The sequence below is a fragment of the Melozone crissalis genome, unplaced genomic scaffold, assembly GCF_028551555.1.
Source record: "Melozone crissalis strain CALT ecotype California unplaced genomic scaffold, PUWL_Pcris_2 ptg000533l_1, whole genome shotgun sequence".
Lineage (NCBI taxonomy): Eukaryota > Metazoa > Chordata > Aves > Passeriformes > Passerellidae > Melozone > Melozone crissalis.
This window is the reverse complement of record NW_026536231.1, coordinates 1-19,757: the sequence shown is the minus strand read 5'-3', so window position 1 is coordinate 19,757 and position 19,757 is coordinate 1. Positions and strand designations below refer to the sequence as shown.

General features: G+C 63.5%; 4 protein-coding genes across 4 annotated transcripts; 3 read left to right on the top strand and 1 right to left on the bottom strand.

The window, feature by feature from the left end:
- Window positions 1–200: 200 nt before the first annotated feature.
- LOC128950260 (REST corepressor 2-like) lies at window positions 201–6,326 on the bottom strand. The gene is made up of 12 exons (XM_054295143.1): window positions 6,256–6,326; window positions 6,080–6,160; window positions 5,640–5,692; window positions 5,353–5,514; window positions 5,005–5,129; window positions 4,310–4,379; window positions 3,585–3,776; window positions 3,312–3,389; window positions 3,064–3,121; window positions 2,632–2,766; window positions 729–830; window positions 201–337 (listed from the first exon to the last, which is right to left on the bottom strand). The coding sequence occupies exons 1-12, from the start codon at window positions 6,305–6,307 to the stop codon at window positions 201–203; spliced, it is 1,245 nt and encodes a 414-aa protein (XP_054151118.1). The 5' UTR covers window positions 6,308–6,326.
- Window positions 6,327–8,222: 1,896 nt separating this feature from the next.
- Window positions 8,223–15,299, top strand: NAA40 (N-alpha-acetyltransferase 40, NatD catalytic subunit). Its single transcript, XM_054295142.1, is given in 15 exon segments — window positions 8,223–8,456; window positions 8,505–8,660; window positions 10,112–10,180; window positions 10,182–10,208; window positions 10,983–11,035; window positions 11,735–11,784; window positions 11,787–11,829; window positions 12,537–12,591; window positions 12,593–12,699; window positions 13,356–13,428; window positions 13,889–13,986; window positions 14,839–14,879; window positions 14,882–14,929; window positions 14,932–14,964; window positions 15,277–15,299. Coding segments are annotated over 15 exon segments (1,110 nt in total).
- Window positions 15,300–15,756: 457 nt separating this feature from the next.
- LOC128950264 (cytochrome c oxidase subunit 8A, mitochondrial-like) lies at window positions 15,757–16,265 on the top strand. Its single transcript, XM_054295146.1, has 2 exons — window positions 15,757–15,898; window positions 15,999–16,265. The coding sequence occupies exons 1-2, from the start codon at window positions 15,785–15,787 to the stop codon at window positions 16,263–16,265; spliced, it is 381 nt and encodes a 126-aa protein (XP_054151121.1). The 5' UTR covers window positions 15,757–15,784.
- Window positions 16,266–17,063: 798 nt separating this feature from the next.
- On the top strand, window positions 17,064–19,640 carry STX5 (syntaxin 5; the record flags this gene model as incomplete). The annotated part of the gene is made up of 5 exons (XM_054295139.1): window positions 17,064–17,139; window positions 17,287–17,485; window positions 17,983–18,056; window positions 18,877–18,932; window positions 19,509–19,640. Coding segments are annotated over exons 2-5 (445 nt in total), but the record flags the coding sequence as incomplete, so codon positions are not given.
- Between the last annotated feature and the right edge of the window lie 117 nt (window positions 19,641–19,757).

Below are 19,757 nucleotides of genomic sequence, written 5' to 3'. Positions count from 1 at the left end.
GCCAACGAGCTCGAGCTGTGAGCCACACACGAGCGCTGGGGACGTGGGGTGGCCACGGAGCTCCGGGGACACGGACACCCAGGAGTGCCTCCAAGGTGGCCACGGAGCTCCGGGGACGCGGACACGGACGCGGTGACCCGGGAGTGCCCGCAAGGTGGCCAACGAGCTTGAGCTCTGAGCCACGGATGGGACGGTGGGGGTCACCTGTGGACGGCGCCGGGGTGGCCACGGAGCTCTGGGGACATGGATACGGTGACCCAGGAGCAGCTCTGAGGTGGCCTCCAAGTTGCAGTTCCTGAGGACGTGGTGACCCAGGAGCGGCTCCTCAGCTGTGGCTCTTGGGGACAGGGACACGGCACCCCAGGAGTGGCTCTGAGATGGCCACAGGGCCACGGACACGGTGGGGACACCCAGGGGGGACACGGGAGCACCAGGATGGACCTGGGGGCTCCTGGATGGACCTCGAGCCTGTCCAGGCCTTGGTGGGCACGTCCTGGATGGAGCCAGGAGCTCCTGGGGTGGACCTGGAGCCCCTGCATGGACCTGGGATGGACCCCGGAGCCCTGGATGGACCCAGGAACCCCTGGATGGATTTTCTGTGGGGTCCAGGAACGTCCTGGATGGACCTGGGATGGACCCGGGAACCCTGGATGGACCCAGGAGCCCTGGATGGATTTTCTGTGGGGTCCAGGAACGTCCTGGATGGACCTGGGATGTCCTGGACGGACCTGGGACCTCCAGACGGATCTGGGGGAACTCGGGGCTGAACCTGGGACCGCCCGGGGTCACCTGGCTGGACCTTGTGGGGGTCCAGGTGACCATGGGGACACCTGGATGGAGCCGGGGCCATCCCGTGGCATCATGGGGACATCCTGGATGGGCCTTGGGGACAGGGCCGGGGTTTCATTCATGGGGACGTCCTGGGACCCCTTGGGGACATCCTGGTGGCACCTTCTGGGGAGGCTCATTGGGGACAGGAGAGGTGGCCCAAGGTGGCCCAGGGCCCTTCTGAGGGGTCCTGGGGGACATCCCGGGTGGCTTTGGGGACATCGTGGGTGGCTCAGGAGCACCTGGGGTGGCCCAGGGCCGTGTGGGGACATCCCGGGTCACCCTGAGCCTTACGGGGGGACACGGGGACAGTCCGGGGGTGGCCTTAGGGGGGGTGGGGGTGTCCCCTCCCCCCTGGCGGTGTCCCCTGCCCCTCCCCCCCCTTGAGGACAGAGCTGTCCTTGCCCCTCCCCCCAGGGCTGCCCCTCCCCCCGCACTCAGGAAGGGCCCGGTGGGGGTGGGGGAGGGGCGGGGCTGGGGCCTCCCTTCCCCTCCCCCCATTTCTGTCCTGCTGTAGCCCCGCCCCGGGCACCGCCCCTGGGGGCGGGGGCACTCCGGGGGGAGGGGCCGAGCCCAGGCCACGCCCCCTCTGCGTTGGATTTTCCAGGTTCTGATTAAAAACTTTCCAGAAAGATCCGCGGGCTCTGAGTGGTGCTGGGGGGGCGGGCCCGGTGCAAACCAGTGATCCCAGTATGGAACAGGGATCCCAGTACGGACCAGCGTTCCCAGTACGGAACAGGGATCCCAGTACGGAACAGGGATCCCAGTACGGACCAGGGTTCCCAGTACGGAACAGGGATCCCAGTACGGAACAGGGATCCCAGTACGGACCAGCGTTCCCAGTACGGAACAGGGATCCCAGTACGGACCAGCGTTCCCAGTACGGAACAGGGATCCCAGTACGGAACAGGGATCCCAGTACGGACCAGGGTTCCCAGTACGGAACAGGGATCCCAGTACGGAACAGGGATCCCAGTACAGACCAGTCCCTCCCAGCACTCCCAGTGCCGCAGCACTCTGAGCCTCTGTACTAAAATACCTTTATTGCAAACTGGGACCCCCCCCCCCCAGGACCCCCCGGGACCCCCCCCCGGTTCCTCCGGCCCAGCAGGGGGCGCTCAGCGGGGCGGGGCGTGGCCGGCAGCCGGGGGGCGGGGCCTGGCGGCGGGGGCGTGGCCAGGGCGGAGCAGCGGGGGCGGGGCCCGGCCGGGCTGGAGGGGGGGGGGCGGCCGCGGGAGCGCGGGGGGCGGGGCCGGGGGCGGGGCCGGGCGCAGCAGAGGGGGCGGGGCCGGCGGGCGCGAGGGGAGCGGGGCCGCGGCGCCGGGAGGCGGGGCCGAGGAGGGCGGCGGGGGCGGGGCCGGGCGGGAAACGCCGGTGATCTGCACCTGTGGAGAGAAAGGCGGGGCTGTGTGGGTGGGGCTGGAATTGGGTGGGGCTGGGTGGGCGGGGCAAGGATTGGGTGGGGCTGGAATGGGTGGGGCAGGGATTGGATGGGGCTGGGTGGGGTTGTGGTGTGGTTGAGGCATGGCCATTAATTGATTGGGGTGGATTGATTGATTGATTGATTGATTGGGGCAGGGTCACTGTACCAGGGCCCGCCTCTGATGCGGATCTGCCCCAGTCCAGGCTCAGAACCGGGACCAGTCCGAGCCCCACCCAGCACTGGGAGCAGGGACAGGGTAGGGACTGGGCCTAGTTCCCATCTCAGACCCCCCCCATCCCCATCCCCATCCCCATCCCCATCCTTCCCCCCCCGGCCCTTCCTCACCTCCTCCTCCTCCTCTCCAGGGGGCTCCCCCCGGCCCCGGCCCCGCTGCAGGAGCCGCTCCAGCCCCGGGCGCCGCCGCGGGCCCAGCACGAAGCTCCGAACCTGCGCCGGCGTCTTGTTCCCCAGCACGGCCGCCACCGCCGGGAAATCGCGGCCGTAACGGCGCAGGGCTGGGAGGGACGGACGGACGGACACACCGTGAGGGACACACGGACACACAGTGAGGGACGGACGGACGGACAGTGAGGGACACACGGACAGTGAGGGACACACGGACAGTGGGGGACAGACACATGGACAGTGAGGGACGGACAGACAGACAGTGAGGGACACATGGACAGCAAGGGATGGACACATGGACACACAGCAAGGGACGGACACACGGACAGTGAGGGACGGACAGACGGACAGCGAGGGACAGACAGGCAGCTAACGAGGCTAATTAGCCTAACGAGGGCAGCACTCACCCTGCACCACCAGCAGCTGCTCGTCCGTGGTCCAGCGCGAGCTGAATTTGCTGTTGCCCTGGGGGGGGGAGGGGATTTGGGGGGATTGGAGGGGACACAGCCGGGAGCCGCTGTGACACCGCGGGGACACTGAGGGGACACTGTGGGGACACAACTGGGAACAGCTGTGACACCATGGGGACACCGGGGGGCTCACAGGGGACACCGTGGTGACACCGTGGGGACACCGGGGGGCTCACAGGACCCACCTCAGGCGGCCGCAGCCCCTCCAGGCCCCCGTCCAGCGCCTGCCTGAGGCCACTGTTGATCTGCTTGATGCGCTGAACCTGCGGGGATGGATCGGGGATTGACTGGGGATGGATCAGGGATTGATCCGGGATTGGGAGGGGATTGACTGGGGATGGATCGGGATTGGGCAGGGGTCCCCAGGGTGGTTTTGGGGTGGGTTTGGGGTGTCCCGGGGATGGATCAGGGACTGGGGAGGGGGCTCAGAGGAGGATTTTGGGGTGCCCCACCCTCACCTGCCGTTTGAGCGCCACCAGCTGGCAGTCGAGCTGCCGCAGGGCCCGCGCGCCCAGGTCGGGGTTCGCCGTCACCTCGGCCACGTCCTCGCGGCTGAGGCGCATCCCGCGGGGGGGGCGGCGCCGCTGCCGCGCCGGGGGGTGGTGCCGGTACTGCGGCTCCTTGCGCGGGCCCGCCCTGGCCGGGCATGGCTAAAGAGGCATTAATTAGGCACGTTCGTTAATTAGCTCAGGGGATTGAATCGGTTATGGCTGGGGAAACCCCCTGAGAATTCACCTCTCCCCCCCCCCCCCCCCCCAACTGGAACTTGGTACGTTCCGGCCCGGCCGCTGCTCTCCCCCACCCCCCCAGCAGGGGGCGCCACCTCTGCCCCATTTTTGGGGGCTTTCCCAATTTTTGGGGGTTTTCCCCCAATTTTTGGGGTCTCCAGACCCACCCTCAGCTCCCTCTCGTTGTTTTTAGGGGTTCTCCCCATTTCCAAAGATTCCCCCGAATTTTGGGGGTCACACACCATCTTTAGTTTCTCCTCCCTGCTTATCTTCAGGGATTCACCCCCATTTTGGGGGGGTCTGGCCCCATTATGAGGGGGTTCCCTCTTTTCCTCACCCCACCCTTGAAACCCACCCCCCAAATTTCACCCTGTGATCGCCCCGAGCCCCCCAAACCCCCCCTGCGCCCCCCAAACCCCCCCTGAGCCCCCCAAATCCCCCGTGAGCCCCGCAACCTCTTTTTTGGGGTCCGCGGGCTCCGGGTCCCCCTCGGGGCTCGGTCGGGGCTCCTCGGTCTCGTCATTGCTGGGGGGGCAGGGGGGAGAGGGGGTTTGGGGTTTTGGGGAGGAATTTTGGGGATTTGGGGAGGTTTTAGGGAGGTTTTTGGGGGTTCAGGGTGGGATTTTGGGGGTTTGGGGGAGGTTTCTGGGGAGGTTTTGGGGAGGTTTTGGGGAGGTTCAGGGTGGGATTTTGGGAGGTTCAGGGCAGGATTTTAGGAAAGTTTTTTATGGTTCAGGGTGGATTTTGGAGAGGTTTTTTGGAGGTTCAGGGTGGGACTTTGAGGAGGTTTTTGGGGAGGTTTTAGGGAAGTTTTAGGAACGTGTTTGTGGAGTTTTAGAAAGGTTTTGTGGAGGTTTTTGGGGAGGTTTTAGGGAAGTTTTAGGAAGGTTTTTGGGGTGGATTTTGGAAAGTTTTAGGGGAGATTTTGGGAGGCTTTTGGGTAGGTTTTAGGAAGGTTTTTAGGTAAGTTTTGAGGAGGTTTTAAGGAAGTTTTAGGAAGGTTTTTGGGGATGTTCAGGGTGAATTTTGGGGAGGTTTTAAGAAGGTTTTTGGAGAGGTTTTGGGGAGGTTCAGGATGGGATTTTTAGGGAGGTTCCAGAAGGTTTGTGGGTATGTTTTGGGGTCCCAGGACGGGTCTGGGGTCCCGGACCTGTCGTCGCGGTCGCGCCGCCCCAGCAGCCGCCGCGCCTGCCGGTCCATGACGCTGGTGCGCGCGCGCGTCTTCTTCCAGGAGTAATAGTACTTGACCAGGCTGGGGATCAGCTTGTCGGGGAGCTGGGGGCACACCGGGGGTTGGGGGGACTCAGGGGGGTTTTGGGGTCCCTGTGCCCCTCACCATCTGCTGGATGCGGGCGAAGCTCTTGCCGTGGCATCTCTGCTCCCCATTGCCCCCAGCCCAGGGGTTTTTGGGGTCCCTTTGGGGTTTTTGGGGTCCCTTTGGGGTTTTGGGGTCCCTTTGGGGTTTTTGGGGTCCCTTTGGGGTCCCTGTGTCCCTCACCATCTGCTGGATGCGGGCGAAGCTCTTGCCGTGGCAGCTGAAGGCCTGCTCGAACAGCACCTTGTCCTCCACCGTCCACTCGTCCGGGAACGGGGTGAAGTTGGCCAGGTCAGCCAGGGACTTCTCCACGTCGTGCTTGTGCCACAGCAGCATGCCCAGCGCCTGCCAGCGGTGCCAGGGGGTTTGGGGCGTCAGGGGGGGAGTTAGGGGGTCAGGAGGGATTTGGGGGGGTCAGCAGGGATTTGGGGGGGTCAGCAGGGGATTTGGGGGGTTGGGGGCTCGGGTACCTGCTCGATGTTGTAGCCGTGCTTGTCCTTGGCCATGGCGATGTACCTGTCCACTGAGGGGGGGCGTTTGGGGGTCAGGGGGGTTTGGGGGGGTTAGGGGGAATAAGAGAGGGTTTGGGGGGGTTTAGGGACAGGGAGAGGGGTTTGGGGGGGTTGGGGGAGTTTTGGGGGGGTTTAGGAGAGTGAAGGAAGAGTTAAGGGGGTAAAGGAGGGGTTAGGGTGTATCAGGATGGGTTTGGGGATACCAGGGGGGTGTTGGGGGGGTACCAGGGGGTTTGGGGTGTATCAGGATGGGTTTGGGGGGTACCAGGACAGGTTGGGGGGTACCAGGATGGGTTTGGGGGGGTACCAGGAGGGGTTGAGGGGTACCAGGGGATGGGATCGCCCCCCGATCCCACCCCCCCCCACAGGGGCACCCCGGGGTGGGTCGGGGGTCTCACGTTTGGCGTCAGACACGCAGTGGTTGGGGGCCCACACCAGCATCCCCTTGAGCTCCTTGTTGCTGTAGCGAGCGGGGCTCTCTGGGGAGGGGGCACAACGGGGGGGTCTCAGGGCGTGGGGGGGACACCCCCAGACCCCCCCTGAGCCCCCCTGACCCCTCCCCAAATCTCCATACCTGGTTTGCAGTCGGGAATCACCGCCTGGTAATCGGCGCCCACGCGGATCATGCTGTCTGTGGGGTCACCGGGGGTCACCGGGGGGGCCGCACCGACCCCTCCTCACCCCCGGGGGGGCTGCGGGGGTCGCGGCCGAGCCCCCTCCCCAGCGCCACAGAACAAAGCTGTGGCCGCGCACACGCGGGCGCCCGGGGACAATGGGGACGGGGCTTTGTTCCCCCCCGCAGTGTCCCCGTGTGTGCCCCCCACCCATCCCAACCCCGGGGGGCGCCGGCGGTGCTGCCCCCTCCCCAAATTAACACCGCACATCCCTGGGGGGGTTACTGGGGTGGGGGTGTCCTGGGGGTGGGGGGCTCGCAGGTTTAGCATAATTTAATTTTATTTTATTTTATTTTTGGGGGGGGGGTCACTCACCGTGGGCCGGGCTCGTCCTCGCTGGCCTCGTCCTCGGAGTGGGGGGGGTCCCGGTGCGCCCCCCCCCCGCCTTGGCGCGGCTGCGGGACAGGATCCCCGAGGGCTTCTCCATCACCGCCGGCATCGCCCGGAGCCCCCCGAGCCCCCCGGGGGTCCCGCACGGGGAGGGGGCTCAGCCCCGGTGTCCCCCCCTCACCAAACTGCCTCGACCCGAGCGCGGGGATCTGGGGAGGGGGCGTGGGAATGGGGCGGGGGGAGGAGGATGCGGGGCGGACCCGAGGGTCCCTCCCCCGGTAGGAGCGGGGCAGAACCGGGGGGGGTTCCCGGGAAGGGGTCCCGGTGCTGGGGGGGGGTCCTGCCGGGGGTCCCGAGCCCGCACAAAGCGCCCGCGGCCGCTGCCGCCGCCTCCCGGTGCTAAAGTAGTTCCAGCTCCGCGGCCTCAGCACGGCCCCGCCGCCCCCCGTACCCCTCCGCGGGCCGCGGGGAACCGGGAGGGAACGGGGGGACCGGGGGGAATAAAGGGGATGGGGGAGGTCGGGGGGATTGGGGGGACCGGGAGGGAATGGGGAGACCAGGGGGACCGGGGGGAATCGGGGGGACCGGGGGGGAACTGGGGGGATCGGAAGGGATCGGGGGGGATCGGAAGGGACCGGGAGGGAATGGGGGGACCGGCGGACCGAGGGGCTGCGGTCTATCCTCATGTAGGGTTGGGGTCTGTCCCTCTTTGGGGCTGTCCCCGTGTGGATGTGGGGTCTGTCCCCACATAGATCTGGGGTCTGTTCTCATGTGGGTCTGGGGTCTGTCCCTGTGTGGGGCTGGGGTCTGTCCCCCCTGTGAGTCTGTCCCTCTGTGGGTCTGGGGTCTGTCCCCACATAGATCTGGGCTCTGTCCCTGTATGGGGCTGTCTCCACACAAATCTGGGGTCTGTCCCCATGTGGGTCTGGGGGCGCATGGGGATCCCCACCTCCATCCCACTCTGTGGGGCTGCGCCACATCCCCCATCTCCCCCTTTCCCTCTGGGGGGTGCCCCACTGGGTCCTGTGGGGTGACCCCATTGCGGGAGGTTTGGGGCTGGATCAGAGCTGTGGGGCCGGGATGTGGGGCTGGCTGTGGGGTGGGCTGAGGGCTATGGGGCTGGCGTGTGTGGCAAAATGGAGTCTGCGCGTCCATACTGAGAGCTGTGGGGCTGTGCCAAACTCTGTGGGGCCAGTTTGGCTCTGTGGGGCCGGTTTAGGGCCGTACTGGGGTCTGTGGGGCCGTACCACGCTATGGTGCCGCTTTAGCGCCATACCAGGTCTGTGGGGCCGCTTTAGGGCCGTAGGAGGTTTCTTGTGCCGGTTTAGGGCTGTACCGAGCTCTATGGGCCGTAGTGGATTTGTGGGGGCCGATTTAGGGCTGTACCGGGTCTGTAGGGCCGGTTTAGGGCGTTGTACCGGGTCTGTAGGGGCCGGTTTAGGGTCGTACCGGGTCTGTGGGGCTGGTTTAGGGCCGTACCGGCTCCCTGGTGCCCGTTTAGGGCCGCACCGAGCTCTCCGCGCCCCCCGCTCCCACAATGGCTGCCTCGCTCCCCTCAGCGCACTGGGAGTGGCCTCCCGCGCTCCCGCCCTTTCTGCTCTCAGCCAATCAGCGCCGAGCTTCCTTCGCGCCCCGCGCCGCCGCCACGCGCTGCTCCTCCCCGCCCTTCCCGCTCCGCTTCCGCGCACGCGCGGCGGCCCCGCCCGCGCCACCGCCCCCATGGCCCCGCCCCTTTCCTCCATCGCGCCGGCGCATTGGCCGCCGGCCGCCGGCTCGCGCGCTCGGCGCCCCGCCCCCTTTCCCCCCCCCTTATAAATAGCGCGCCCCCCGGCGCGCGCCCCCTCAGACCCTCCGCGTCCCCCGCGCCGTGAGGAGCCGCCGGCGCCGCCATTATGGGGGTGAGCGGCCGGCGCCGCGCGCCGGGGGGGCTCGGCCTGAGGGGAAACAGAGCAGGGGTGGGGCCTGCGAGGTGCCGGTGAGCGGATGGGGGCCGCCGAACGGGCGGAGGGTCACCGCGAGGGGACGCGGGAGTTCCGTGAGGGAATTTGGGGTCGTCTGAGGGGCTGGGAGGTCACAGCGAGGCCTCACGGGGTTCCGTGAGGGCGTTTGGTACCGTCCCAGAGCATGAGGAGACTCTTTAGGATGCTACAGGGCTGCCTGAGGGGATTGGGGCGTCCTGTGTGGAGATTTGGGACTTTCCGTGAGTTTTTGGGGTTGTTTGAGGTCTTTGGGGTCTGCTTGTGACTCTGCGAGCGGTCTGGATGCTGCTGTGAGAAAATTGGGATATCGGAGGCTCTTGCCGCTTCTGTGAGGGTTTTCGAACCTTTCGTGAGAATTTGAGGCTCCCACGGTCAAGTGTGGGATTTTCTGAGTGGATTTGGGGCTGTTACAGAAGATTTGGGGCTGTGTAAGAGAGTTGTTCAGGACTAGAGGGGATTTAAGGGGGATTTGGGGCTGCTTGAGGATCTCGAAGTTGAATTTGGGGTTGTGCTTCCCAGACACTTCTCATGATGTCCCATCCAACCCTGCCGGAAATTTTCCACATTTTGCCCCAAAATAACCCTAAAGTGAAGATTTGTGCATCCACATCCCAGCCAGCAGCAGGTGGTGGCTGCTCCAACCCCAAAATCACTGTAATTCCCCCCAAACCCACTGATAAATGTGATTTTGAGGGACATTTACCCTGTCCTGTCCACCATCCCGCTTCCTTTTCCTGTCAAATCTTTGATTTGAGTTCATTTCACTCAATTTTTGGTTCTAAACTCAGGAGTCCCAGTCCCTCTGTGGAGATTTGGAGGGATCCCAGTGGATATTCATTTTGGGTGGAATCAGGCACATTTTGGGTGGGATCAGGCACATTTTTAGTGCCAATCTCCTCAGATTTGGGGAAAACCACCCAAAGGAACGGCTTGATGTGGCTGCTGCTTGCTGTCACCTCCTTGTCCCACCTAAAATCCCCGAGATTTTGGGGCAAAACCCCTTGAAAGCGCAGCAACACTCTGACATGAATACTAAAAATTCAACACTGATTTTATCTTTAAACCCTTTTCCCCCCACGATTTTGGGACAGTCCCTACGTGCAGTTCCACACTGATGATCTTTAATATCATTAATATTAAATCTGATCATGAATGAATTTGGGGCATTTTTGGCATGGCAGGTGGGGAGAGCTGGAAGGGCTGGTGCCAATTGGTGCCAATTCCTCTCCTTTGTTGCCATTTTGGTGCCATTTCTCAGTGTTTTGGTGCCAATCCCGTGTGTTTGGATCCATTTTGGTGCCAATTTGGTGCCATTTCTCAGCGTTTTGGTGCCATTTCTCAGTGTTTTGGTGCCATTTCTCAGCATTTTGGTGCCAATCGCGGGTATTTTGGTGCCAATCCCGGGTGTTTTGGTGCCCTTTCTCAGCGTCTCGTTGATTCTCCCCAGAGGAAGTCGGGCCGGGCCAAGGAGAAGAAGCAGCGGCGGCTGGAGGAGCGCGCGGCCATGGCGGCCGTGGTGTGCCAAGGTGGAGGCGGCCAACAAGGTGAGTCAGTGGGGCACAGCAACCGGGCACAGGGCAGGAACCGGGCATGGGCACAGGAACCGGGCACAGGGCAGGAACCGGGCATGGGGCACAGGAACTGGGCATGGGCACAGGAACCGGGCAGGGCATGGGCAGGAACCGGGCATGGGCACAGCCCTGTGCCAGCCCTGTGCCAGCCCTGTGCCCGCCCTGTGCCAGCCCTGTGCCAGCCCTGTGCCCACCCTGGCAGTGCCCTGTGCCAGCCCTGTCCCAGCCCTGTGCCCCGCCTGTGCCAGCCCTGTGCCAGCCCTGTGCCCACCCTGGCAGTGCCCTGTGCCAGCCCTGTGCCAGCCCTGTGCCCGCCCTGTGACAGCCGTGTCCCAGCCCTGTCCCAGCCCTGTGCCCGCCCTGTGCCAGCCCTGTGCCCGCCCTGGCAGTGCCCTGTGCCAGCCCTGTGCCCGCCCTGTGACAGCCCTGTGCCCACCCTGGCAGTGCCCTGTGCCAGCCCTGTGCCAGCCCTGTGCCCGCCCTGGCAGTGCCCTGTGCCAGCCCTGTGCCCGCCCTGTGACAGCCCTGTGCCCACCCTGGCAGTGCCCTGTGCCAGCCCTGTCCCAGCCCTGTGCCCGCCCTGTGCCAGCCCTGTGCCCACCCTGGCAGTGCCCTGTGCCAGCCCTGTGCCCGCCCTGTGACAGCCCTGTGCCCACCCTGGCAGTGCCCTGTGCCAGCCCTGTGCCAGCCCTGTGCCCGCCCTGGCAGTGCCCGCTGCTGCCCCTGCCCCTCTCTGCTCTCTTGCAGCTCCGGGATCCCCTCGAGGCCTTCCCGGTGTTCAAGAAGTACGACAGGAACGGGTGAGTGCCCGGGGCCAGCGGGGTACCGAGGTGGTCACCGTGTCCCAAAGGTGATCCGTGTCCCCAAAGTGTCCCCAGAGGGATCCCGGTGTCCCCAAGGTGATCCCGTGTCCCCAGGGCCATTCCCAGCATCCCCCCAGTGTCTCCAGAGCATTCCTGGGGTTCCTGAGGCCGTTCCCAGTGTCCCCACAGTGTCCCCAGTGTGTCCTCACCCTCATGTCTGTCCCGTCTGTCCGCAGCTGGACGTGTCCATCGAGTGTCCCTAACCCCGTGTCTGTCTGTCTGTCTGTCCGTCTGTCTGTCTGTCCGCAGGCTGCACGTGTCCATCGAGTGTCCCTAACCCCGTGTCTGTCTGTCTGTCCGTCTGTCTGTCTGTCCGCAGGCTGCACGTGTCCATCGAGTGCTGCCGGGTGTCCCTAACCCGGTGTCTGTCTGTCCGTCTGTCTGTCTGTCTGTCCGTCTGTCCACAGGCTGCACGTGTCCATCGAGTGCTGCCGGGTGTCCCCTAACCCGGTGTCCGTCTGTCCGTCTGTCTGTCTGTCCGCAGGCTGGACGTGTCCATCGAGTGCTGCCGGGTGTCCCTAACCCGGTGTCCGTCTGTCCGTCTGTCTGTCTGTCCGCAGGCTGGACGTGTCCATCGAGTGCTGCCGGGTGTCCCTAACCCGGTGTCCGTCTGTCCGTCTGTCTGTCTGTCCGCAGGCTGGACGTGTCCATCGAGTGCTGCCGGGTGTCCGGCCTGGAGCCGCCCACGCTGACTGGGCCTTTGAGCTGACCAAGGCCAACATGCAGAGCCTGTGAGTGCCCCGTCACAATTCTGATTTTCACACCCCAAAACCCCCGGATTTGGGGTTTTCCCACTGTGGTTTCCATTTATTCCTGTGATTTTCATTTCCCACCTCGATTTTTGCCGTGATTTCTCTCAAATCCCCAGGAACCTTTCCCCCAAATCCCTGGGGATTTTGCCCCCAAATCGCTGGGTTTTTTCCCCCCCAAATCCCCCTTTTTCCCTCTGACATCCCTTGGCAATTTTGGCCCAAACCCCCGTTTTCTACCCCAAACCCCATTTTTACCCCCCAAAGCCCCCATTTTTTGGCCCCTAAACTCCTGTTTTTCCCCCCCCAAACCCCCTTCCCCCCCCAAACCCCCACTTTTTCCCCCGAAATCCTCATTTACCCCCAAATCTTGTTTTCCCCCTAACCCCATTTTGCTCCTCCAAACCCCCATTTTTTGCCCCCCAAACCCCCCCAAAATCCCCATTTTGCCCCCCTCAATCCCATTTTCTCCCCCAAACCCCATTTCCACTCCCAATTCCTGGTTTTTTGCCCCCAATCCCATTTTTCGCCCCCCAAACCCCATTTCCACTCCCCAAAACTCCTGTTTTCCCCCCCAAAAATCCCCATTTTTCTCCCCCAATCCCCCGTTTTTTGCCCCCAAACCCCAATTTTTTTACCCCAACCCCATTTTCCCCCCAAAATCCCCATTTATCCCCTCCCTGTGCCAGGTACGAGCAGAGCGAGTGGGGCTGGAAGGAGCGCGAGAAGCGGGCGGAGCTGCGGGGACGAGCGCTCCTGGTTCCTGCTGGCCCGGAGGCGCCGGGGGCGGCGGCCGGTGGCGTTCTGCAGCTTCCGCTTCGACGTGGAGGGCGGCGACGAGGTGCTCTACTGGTGAGACGGGGAATTTGGGGTGAAATCCGGGGATTTTGGGGTTCCTGAGAGAAATCTGGGGTTCTTGGGGTGAGATCCGGGGGTTTTGGGGTTTGGCGTTCTGCAGCTTCCGCTTCGACGTGGAGGGCGGCGACGAGGTGCTCTACTGGTGAGACGGGAATTTGGGGTGAAATCCGGAGTTTTGGGGTGAAATTCAGGGATTTCGGGGGTTCTTAGGGTTCCTGGGGTGATATCTGTCAGTTTGGGGTTCCCCTGGCCGGTTCTGCAGCTTCCGCTTCGACGTGAAGGGCGGGGATGAGGTGCTCTACTGGTGAGAGGGGAGAATTTGGGGTGAAATTCAGGGATTTGGGGGCTTTGGGGTGATATCTGGGGGTTTGGGTGAAATCTTGGGTTTTTGGGGTGCAATCTCTTGGTTTCGGGGTGAAACTTGTCAGTTTTGGATGATGAAACCTGTCAGTTTTGGGGTGATATCTGTCAGGTTTTGAGGTTTTTGGGCTGAAACCTGTCAGTTTTGGGGTTTCTGAGGTGAATCTCTCACTTTTGGGGTGCAATCTGTAATTTTTGGGGTTTTTGGGGGTGCAATCTGTCAGTTTTGGGTGCAGTGTGTCAATTTTGGGGGTGTTTGGGTTGAAACCTGTCGGTTTTGGGGTCCCCAGTTACGAGGTGCAGCTGGAGAGCCGCGTGCGGCGCCGGGGGCTGGGCAAGTTCCTGCTGCAGATCCTGCAGCTCGTGCCAACAGGTGAGAAACGGGGGAAATTCCGGGGGTTTGGGAAATTCGGGGTTTGGGGGGCAATTTTGGGGATTTGGGTGGAAAATATGGGAATTTTGGGGGAAAATATCGGGGTTTTGGGAAAATATGGGGGGTTGGGAAGTATTGGGGGTTTGGGGGAAATCGGGGGGAATATGGGGGAAATTTGGGGGGTTTGGGAGGAAAATGGGGCAGTTTAAGGTGAAAGCAGGGTGGTTTTGGGGTGAATTGGGGCAGTTTTGGGGTTCCCCAGGGCAGTTTTGGGGTGAATTTGGGCGGTTTCAGGTGACGTTTTTGGGGTTCAGCACGCAGATGAAGAAGGTGATGCTGACAGTGTTGGGGCAGTTTTTGGGGTGAATTGGGGCAGTTTTGGGGTGATGTGACCCAGGGCAGTTTTGGGGTTCCCCAGGGCAGTTTTGGGGTGAATTTGGGCGGTTTCAGGTGACGTTTTTGGGGTTCAGCACGCAGATGAAGAAGGTGATGCTGACGGTGTTCAAGCACAACCACGGAGCCCTGCAGTTCTTCAGGGACGCCCTGCAGTGAGTGACGGACGGGGACAGAGGGCCAGACGGACAGGGACGGGGAGGGGACAGGGCTGGCAGGGAGGGGACACCGAGGGTGACACAGAGGTGACAGTGTGACACAGAGGGTGACGGTGTGACGGGGAGGTGACACAGGGAGGTGACAGCGGTGACACAGAGGTGACACAGTGGCACGGGGAGGTGACAGTGACACACACACACCTGTCATTGCGGTCACACGGGTGACAGCGGTGACAAGGGGTGACACGGTGACACGGGGAGGTGACACAGAGGGTGACGGGTGTGCCTTCCTTGCAGTGACACAGTGACAGGGAGGTGACAGTGGTGACACAGAGGGTGACACAGTGACACGCCTGTCATTGCAGGGGCATGGGAGGTGACACAGGGAGGTGACAGCAGTGACACAGTGACAGTGACACGTCTGTCGTTGCAGTGACACGGGGAGGTGACAGCAGTGACACAGGGGTGACACACAGGGTGACAATGTGACACGCCTGTGCCTGTCCTTGCAGTGGCGGGGGCTCGGACTGAGGTGGGTGCTCGGGACCCCCAAATTTGGGGGATTTTTGACCCTTTTTGGGACACTGCGGGGGTCAGGCTGAGTTTGGGGGGCTGAAAGTGAATTTGGGGGGTCAGGGTGACAATGGGGGTGACACTGGGGTGGTCTAGGTTGATTCTGGGGGTCCCACCCTGTCCCCCCCATTTTCCCTCCTGGTTCGAGGTGAGTTTGGGAGTTCAGGGTTTCATGGGGGGGGTCCAGGCTGAGTTTGGGGGCTCAGTGTAAATTTGGGGGGGTCCAGGTTGATTTTGGGGTCCCCCCCTGCCCCCGTTTTTGTGTCCCCCCCCCAGGTTCGAGGTGGACGCCTCCTCCCCGAGCGTCTCCGGCTGCTGCGGGACGATTCCTCCTACGAGATCCTGAGCAGGAGCACCAGATTTGGGGAGCCCATCCCGGGGGGGGTCCCTGTGCTGGATGCTGCCACTGGACACCCCAAAAACTGCCCACAACCAGCCCAAAACCACATCAAAAACAGCCCCAAAATCAGCCAGAAACAGCCCAAAAACTGCCCAAAAATCCCCCAAAACAGCCCCAAACACTCCGGAACCACCCCAAAACCGCCCAGTAAACCCCCCAAAACCCCCCCAAAACAGCCCAAACCCCCCCCAAATCCTCCCTCCCCCCCGGATCAGGGATTTGGGGGTGGGAAGGGAATTTTGGAATTTTTTTTGGTTTTTTTTCTGAATTTTTTTTTTTGTTTTTTTTGAATTTTTTTTGGGTTTTTTTTTCAGGCGTTATTGTTTGTACGGGATAATGAATAATTAAATAAATAATGAAGAAGCTTTAACGAGGCTTTAATTGTGTTTGGGGCGGGGCTATACTAATGAGGGGCATGGTCTGCTCTGTGTTATGACTGAATTATGTTAATGAGGGGTGGAGCTATGCTAATGAACGCATGATCCATACGCTACAAGTGTTATAAATGAATTCTGTTAATGAGGGGCGGGGCTACGGTAAAGAGGGGCGTGTCCCACACGCTACGAGCATTATGACTGAATACGGTAATGAGGGGCGGAGCTATGCTAATGAGAGGCCTGGTCCACGTGCCACAGCGTCGTTATGACTAAATTAAATCAGTGAGGGGCGTGGCTATGCTAATAACCGCGTGTCTTACCGTACGAGCGTTAGGACTGACTTATGCTAATGAGGGGGGCGTGGTCAGACAGACGGGGCGGGTCTACTAAACGTAATCGCCGCGCGCCGGAAGTGACGCCACAGAGCAGCGCCATTGCCGCCGCCATGATGCCGCTGCTCGCCCTCAGCGCCCGCTCCCTCCTGCGCTCCGCGGCCCGGCCGGGCCCGGCCCCGCGCTGGATCCGCTCGGGGCCCGCGCAGAGCCCCGTGAGCACCGGGGTGAGCCCGGGGGGGAGCGGCGGGGGCGGCGGGCGCGGGGTGACCTTGGGCGGGAGGGAAACCGGGAGCGGCTCCGGTTCTAACGGCGCCGCGCCCTCAGGACACCGTGCTGGGCTTCGCCGCCGTGTTCGCCTCGGTGTTCCTGCCCGCCGCCTGGGTGCTCGGCCACATCCAGGACTACAAGAAACGGACGAGGACGAGGAGGCGTGAACCGGGCCCGCCGCACCGGGACCAGCCCCACCACCGGGACCCCCCAACCCCACCGAGCACCGGGACCAGCGCCGGGACCACCGGGAGGCGCCGCCCCCGCCATGGGACCCCCCCCGACCCCTCCCCCGCCTCAATAAAGGCCGCGGATTCCGCCTGAGCCGCCCCGAGTCCGTCCCGCCGCACCGGAACCGGGGGTGTGACGTCACTGATGGCGTCACGGGCAACGGCGCCGTTTGGGGCGGCGGTGGGGAGGGGTTGCTAGGGGCGGGGTTTGTTGCTAGGGGCGGGACCAGCGCGACAAAATGAACCGGGAGGCGGAGTTTGCTGCTATAGGCGGGGCTCGTTGTATAGGCGGGGCTCGTTGCGACGGGCAGGACCACTGACGTGGGCGGGGCTTGTTGCTAGGGGCGTTGCCAATAGACGTTGGCGGGATTTGCTGCCATGGGCGGGGCCCAGCGCTGTGGGCGGGATTTCTCAGGGGCGGGTTCAGGGGGTGGGCGGGGTCTATTCTTAGGGGCGTGGCCAAGGCAATGGGCGGGGTTTGTTATCAAGGGCGGGACAAAAGACTGGGCGGGGCTTGTTGTCAAGGAACGGGCCAAATGGCAGTGGGTGGAGTTTGTTGCCAAGGGCGGGTCCAACGCAGCGGGCGGGGTTTGTTGTCAGGGGCGGGGGTTTGTTATCGGGGGCGTGGCCCCGCCATTCTCCGGTTCCCGGTGCGGGGTCGGTACCGGGGGTCGCCGCCTCAATTCTCGCTCCGTTTTGGGGTCGGGGCCTCCTTCCAAACCTTTTCTGGGGGCGGAGCCTCTGCTTTCCCGCCATTCCCATCAACAGGAAGCGTTGCCATGGGCGGGGCCTGTTGCTATGGGCGCGGTTTCCCCACACCGCCCTCATTGGTGCGCGGCCTTTTACCGGAAGTTCCCTCACCGAAGTTTTGGCGGTCCCGTTCCGGTTCGGGCCGCACTTCCGGCGGAAGCGACGTGGCGGTGACGTCAGCGCGGCCGGTGCTCCCGGTGGCGGCTCCGGAGCCCGCGGTGAGGGCGGGGGGGCGGGGCGGGCCCGGAACTCCCTGAGACTCCCCGGACCCCCCGGACCGCCGGGCTTGGCGGTTCCGGTTCCCCCGGTGGGTTCCGGCGCCCCCCCGGTAACTCCCGGTCCCTCCCGGTGCCCCCGGCGCGCAGGCCCCGATGAGCCCCGATGCAGGCGCGCCGCCGGCTCGGGCCTAGGCAGCGGGAACCGGCCCAGGCCTCCCCCCCGGGGCCCCCCCGCGCTCCGGTCCTGCCGCCGCCACCGGAGCCGCCCCCGGCCGCCGACGTCATGTCGTGTCGCGACAGGACCCAGGAGTTCCTGTTCGCCTGCAAATCGCTGCAGGGACGGCAGGTGCGACCGGGACACACCGGGACCCCAACGGGGGCCCCAGATCTCCCCGGAACCCCCCGAGCCCAAATCCCCCCAAGCCCTCACTCTGGGGGTCCCCAAATCCCCTTCGGGCCCCAGCCCCAAATCCCCCTCCCCTCCTTTATCGGGGGTCCCCAAATCCCCCCGGGGATCCCCAAATCCCCCCTTTGCCTCATCCCGGGTCCCCAAATCCCCGACACCCCTCGACCCCGAATCCCCCTCCCCTCCTTTATCGGGGGTCCCCAAATCTCCCTCTCCCCCCCCTTTTCCTCACCCTGGGGTCTCCCCCGTTTTCCCTCCTCTCCCTCACTCGGGGGTCCCCAAATCCCCCTCCCCGGCTTTGTCTGGGCGTCCCCAAATCTCCCTCCTCGCCATTTGCCCCATTTGGGGGTCCTCCAATGCCCCCCCCGACCCCTCCTGTGCCCCCTCCCCACCTCGGGGGTCCCCCGAACCCCCCCTGACCCCCCGTTGTCCCCCAGGTCGGGGGGCTCCAGGTGGGCAGAGCAGCCCCCGGGCCAGGGCGGCAGCGCAGCGAGTTCAGCCTGATGGCAAAGTGAGGAGGGGGCTGCAGGGGGAACTGGGGGGTCTGGGGGGTCCTGGGGGGGTCAGGCACACAGTTCAGCCTGATGGCAAAGTGAGGAGGGGGCTGCAGGGGGGAACTGGGGGGTCCTGAGGGGGTCAGGGACACAGTTCAGCCTGATGGCAAAGTGAGGAGGGGGCTGCAGGGGGGAACTGGGGGGTCTGGGGGGTCCTGGGGGGGGTCAGGCACACAGTTCAGCCTGATGGCAAAGTGAGGAGGGGGCTGCAGGGGGGAATTGGGGGGGTCCTGAGGGGGTCAGGGACACAGTTCAGCCTGGATGGCAAAGTGAGGAGGGGGCTGCAGGGGGGAATTGGGGGGTCCTGAGGGGGTCAGGGACACAGTTCAGCCTGATGGCAAAGTGAGGAGGGGGCTGCAGGGGGGAATTGGGGGGTCTGGGGGGTCCTGGGGGGCTCAGGCACACAGTTCAGCCTGATGGCAAAGTGGGGAGGGGTCCTGGGGGGGTCCTGGGAGGGTTCAGGAATTGGGGTGGGGGTCTCCAGGTGTGGGGGCTTTGGGTCTCTTGGAATTGGGGCTGGGGTCCGCAGGAATTGGGGACGGGTTTGAAAATTGGGGGGTGGGATCCTCGGGAATTGAGGTGGGTGGGGGGCTCCAGGTGTGGGGCTGGGGTCCTCCAGGAGCTGAGGGTTGGGATCCCCATGAGTTGGGGTTGGGGTCTCCATGAATTGGGGCTTTGGGTCCCTGGGAATTGGGGCTGGGGTCCCCAGGTGTGTGTGTGGGGGGGGAGGGATCCCCAAATGTGGGGAGGGGTCTCCAGCCCCATCCCCCCCCCCAGGCGCATTGGGAAGGATCTCAGCAACACCTTCGCCAAGCTGGAGAAGCTGACCCTGCGTGAGTGGGGGGCTCGGGGGGCTTGGGGGGATCCTGGGGGGCTTTGGGGGGTCCTGGGGGGATTTGGGGGGTCCTGGGGGGGTTTGGGGGGTCCAGGAGGGAAAATTGAGGGGGTTTCGAGGTATTTGGGGGATCCTGGGGGGGCTTTGGGGGGTCCTGGGGGGTCCTTGGGGAGTTCCAGGGGAATGTTTGGGGGTCTCTGGGTGTTTTTTGGGGGTTCCTGTGTGTTCTGGGGTGTTTTTGGGGTGTTTTTGGAGGGTCTCTGGGTGGTTTTGGGTTCCTGTGTGTTTCTGGGGTGTTTTTGGGGGGGGTCTGTGTATTTTTGGGGTGTTTTTTGGGGTGTTTTGGGAGTGGTTTTGGGGTCCCTGGGGTGTTCTTGGGGTGGTTTTTGGGGCTCTCTGGGTGGGTTTTCGGGGGTCTCTAGAGGTTTTTAGGATTTCCTATGTGTTTTTGGGTGATTTGGGCTGGTTTTGGGCTCCTGTTTGTTTTTGGATTGTTTTGGGGGTTCCTGTGTGTTTTTGAGGTGGTTTTGGGGTGATTTTGGGGTGACTTTGGGCTGTTTTGGGTTCCCTGCAGTGGCCAAGCGCAAATCCCTGTTCGACGACAAATCCGTGGAGATCGAGGAGCTGACCTACATCATCCGGCAGGTCTGGGCTTTGGGGGTCCCCCTGCCCCTCTGGGGGTCCCGGCGGGGTTTTGGGGGTCCGGGTGACTTTGGGCTGACTTTGGGGTGACGTTGGGGTGATTTTTGGCTGATTTTGGGTGACTTTGGGCTGATTCTGTGCTGACTTTGGGGTGATTTTTGGCTGATTTTGGGCTGATCCT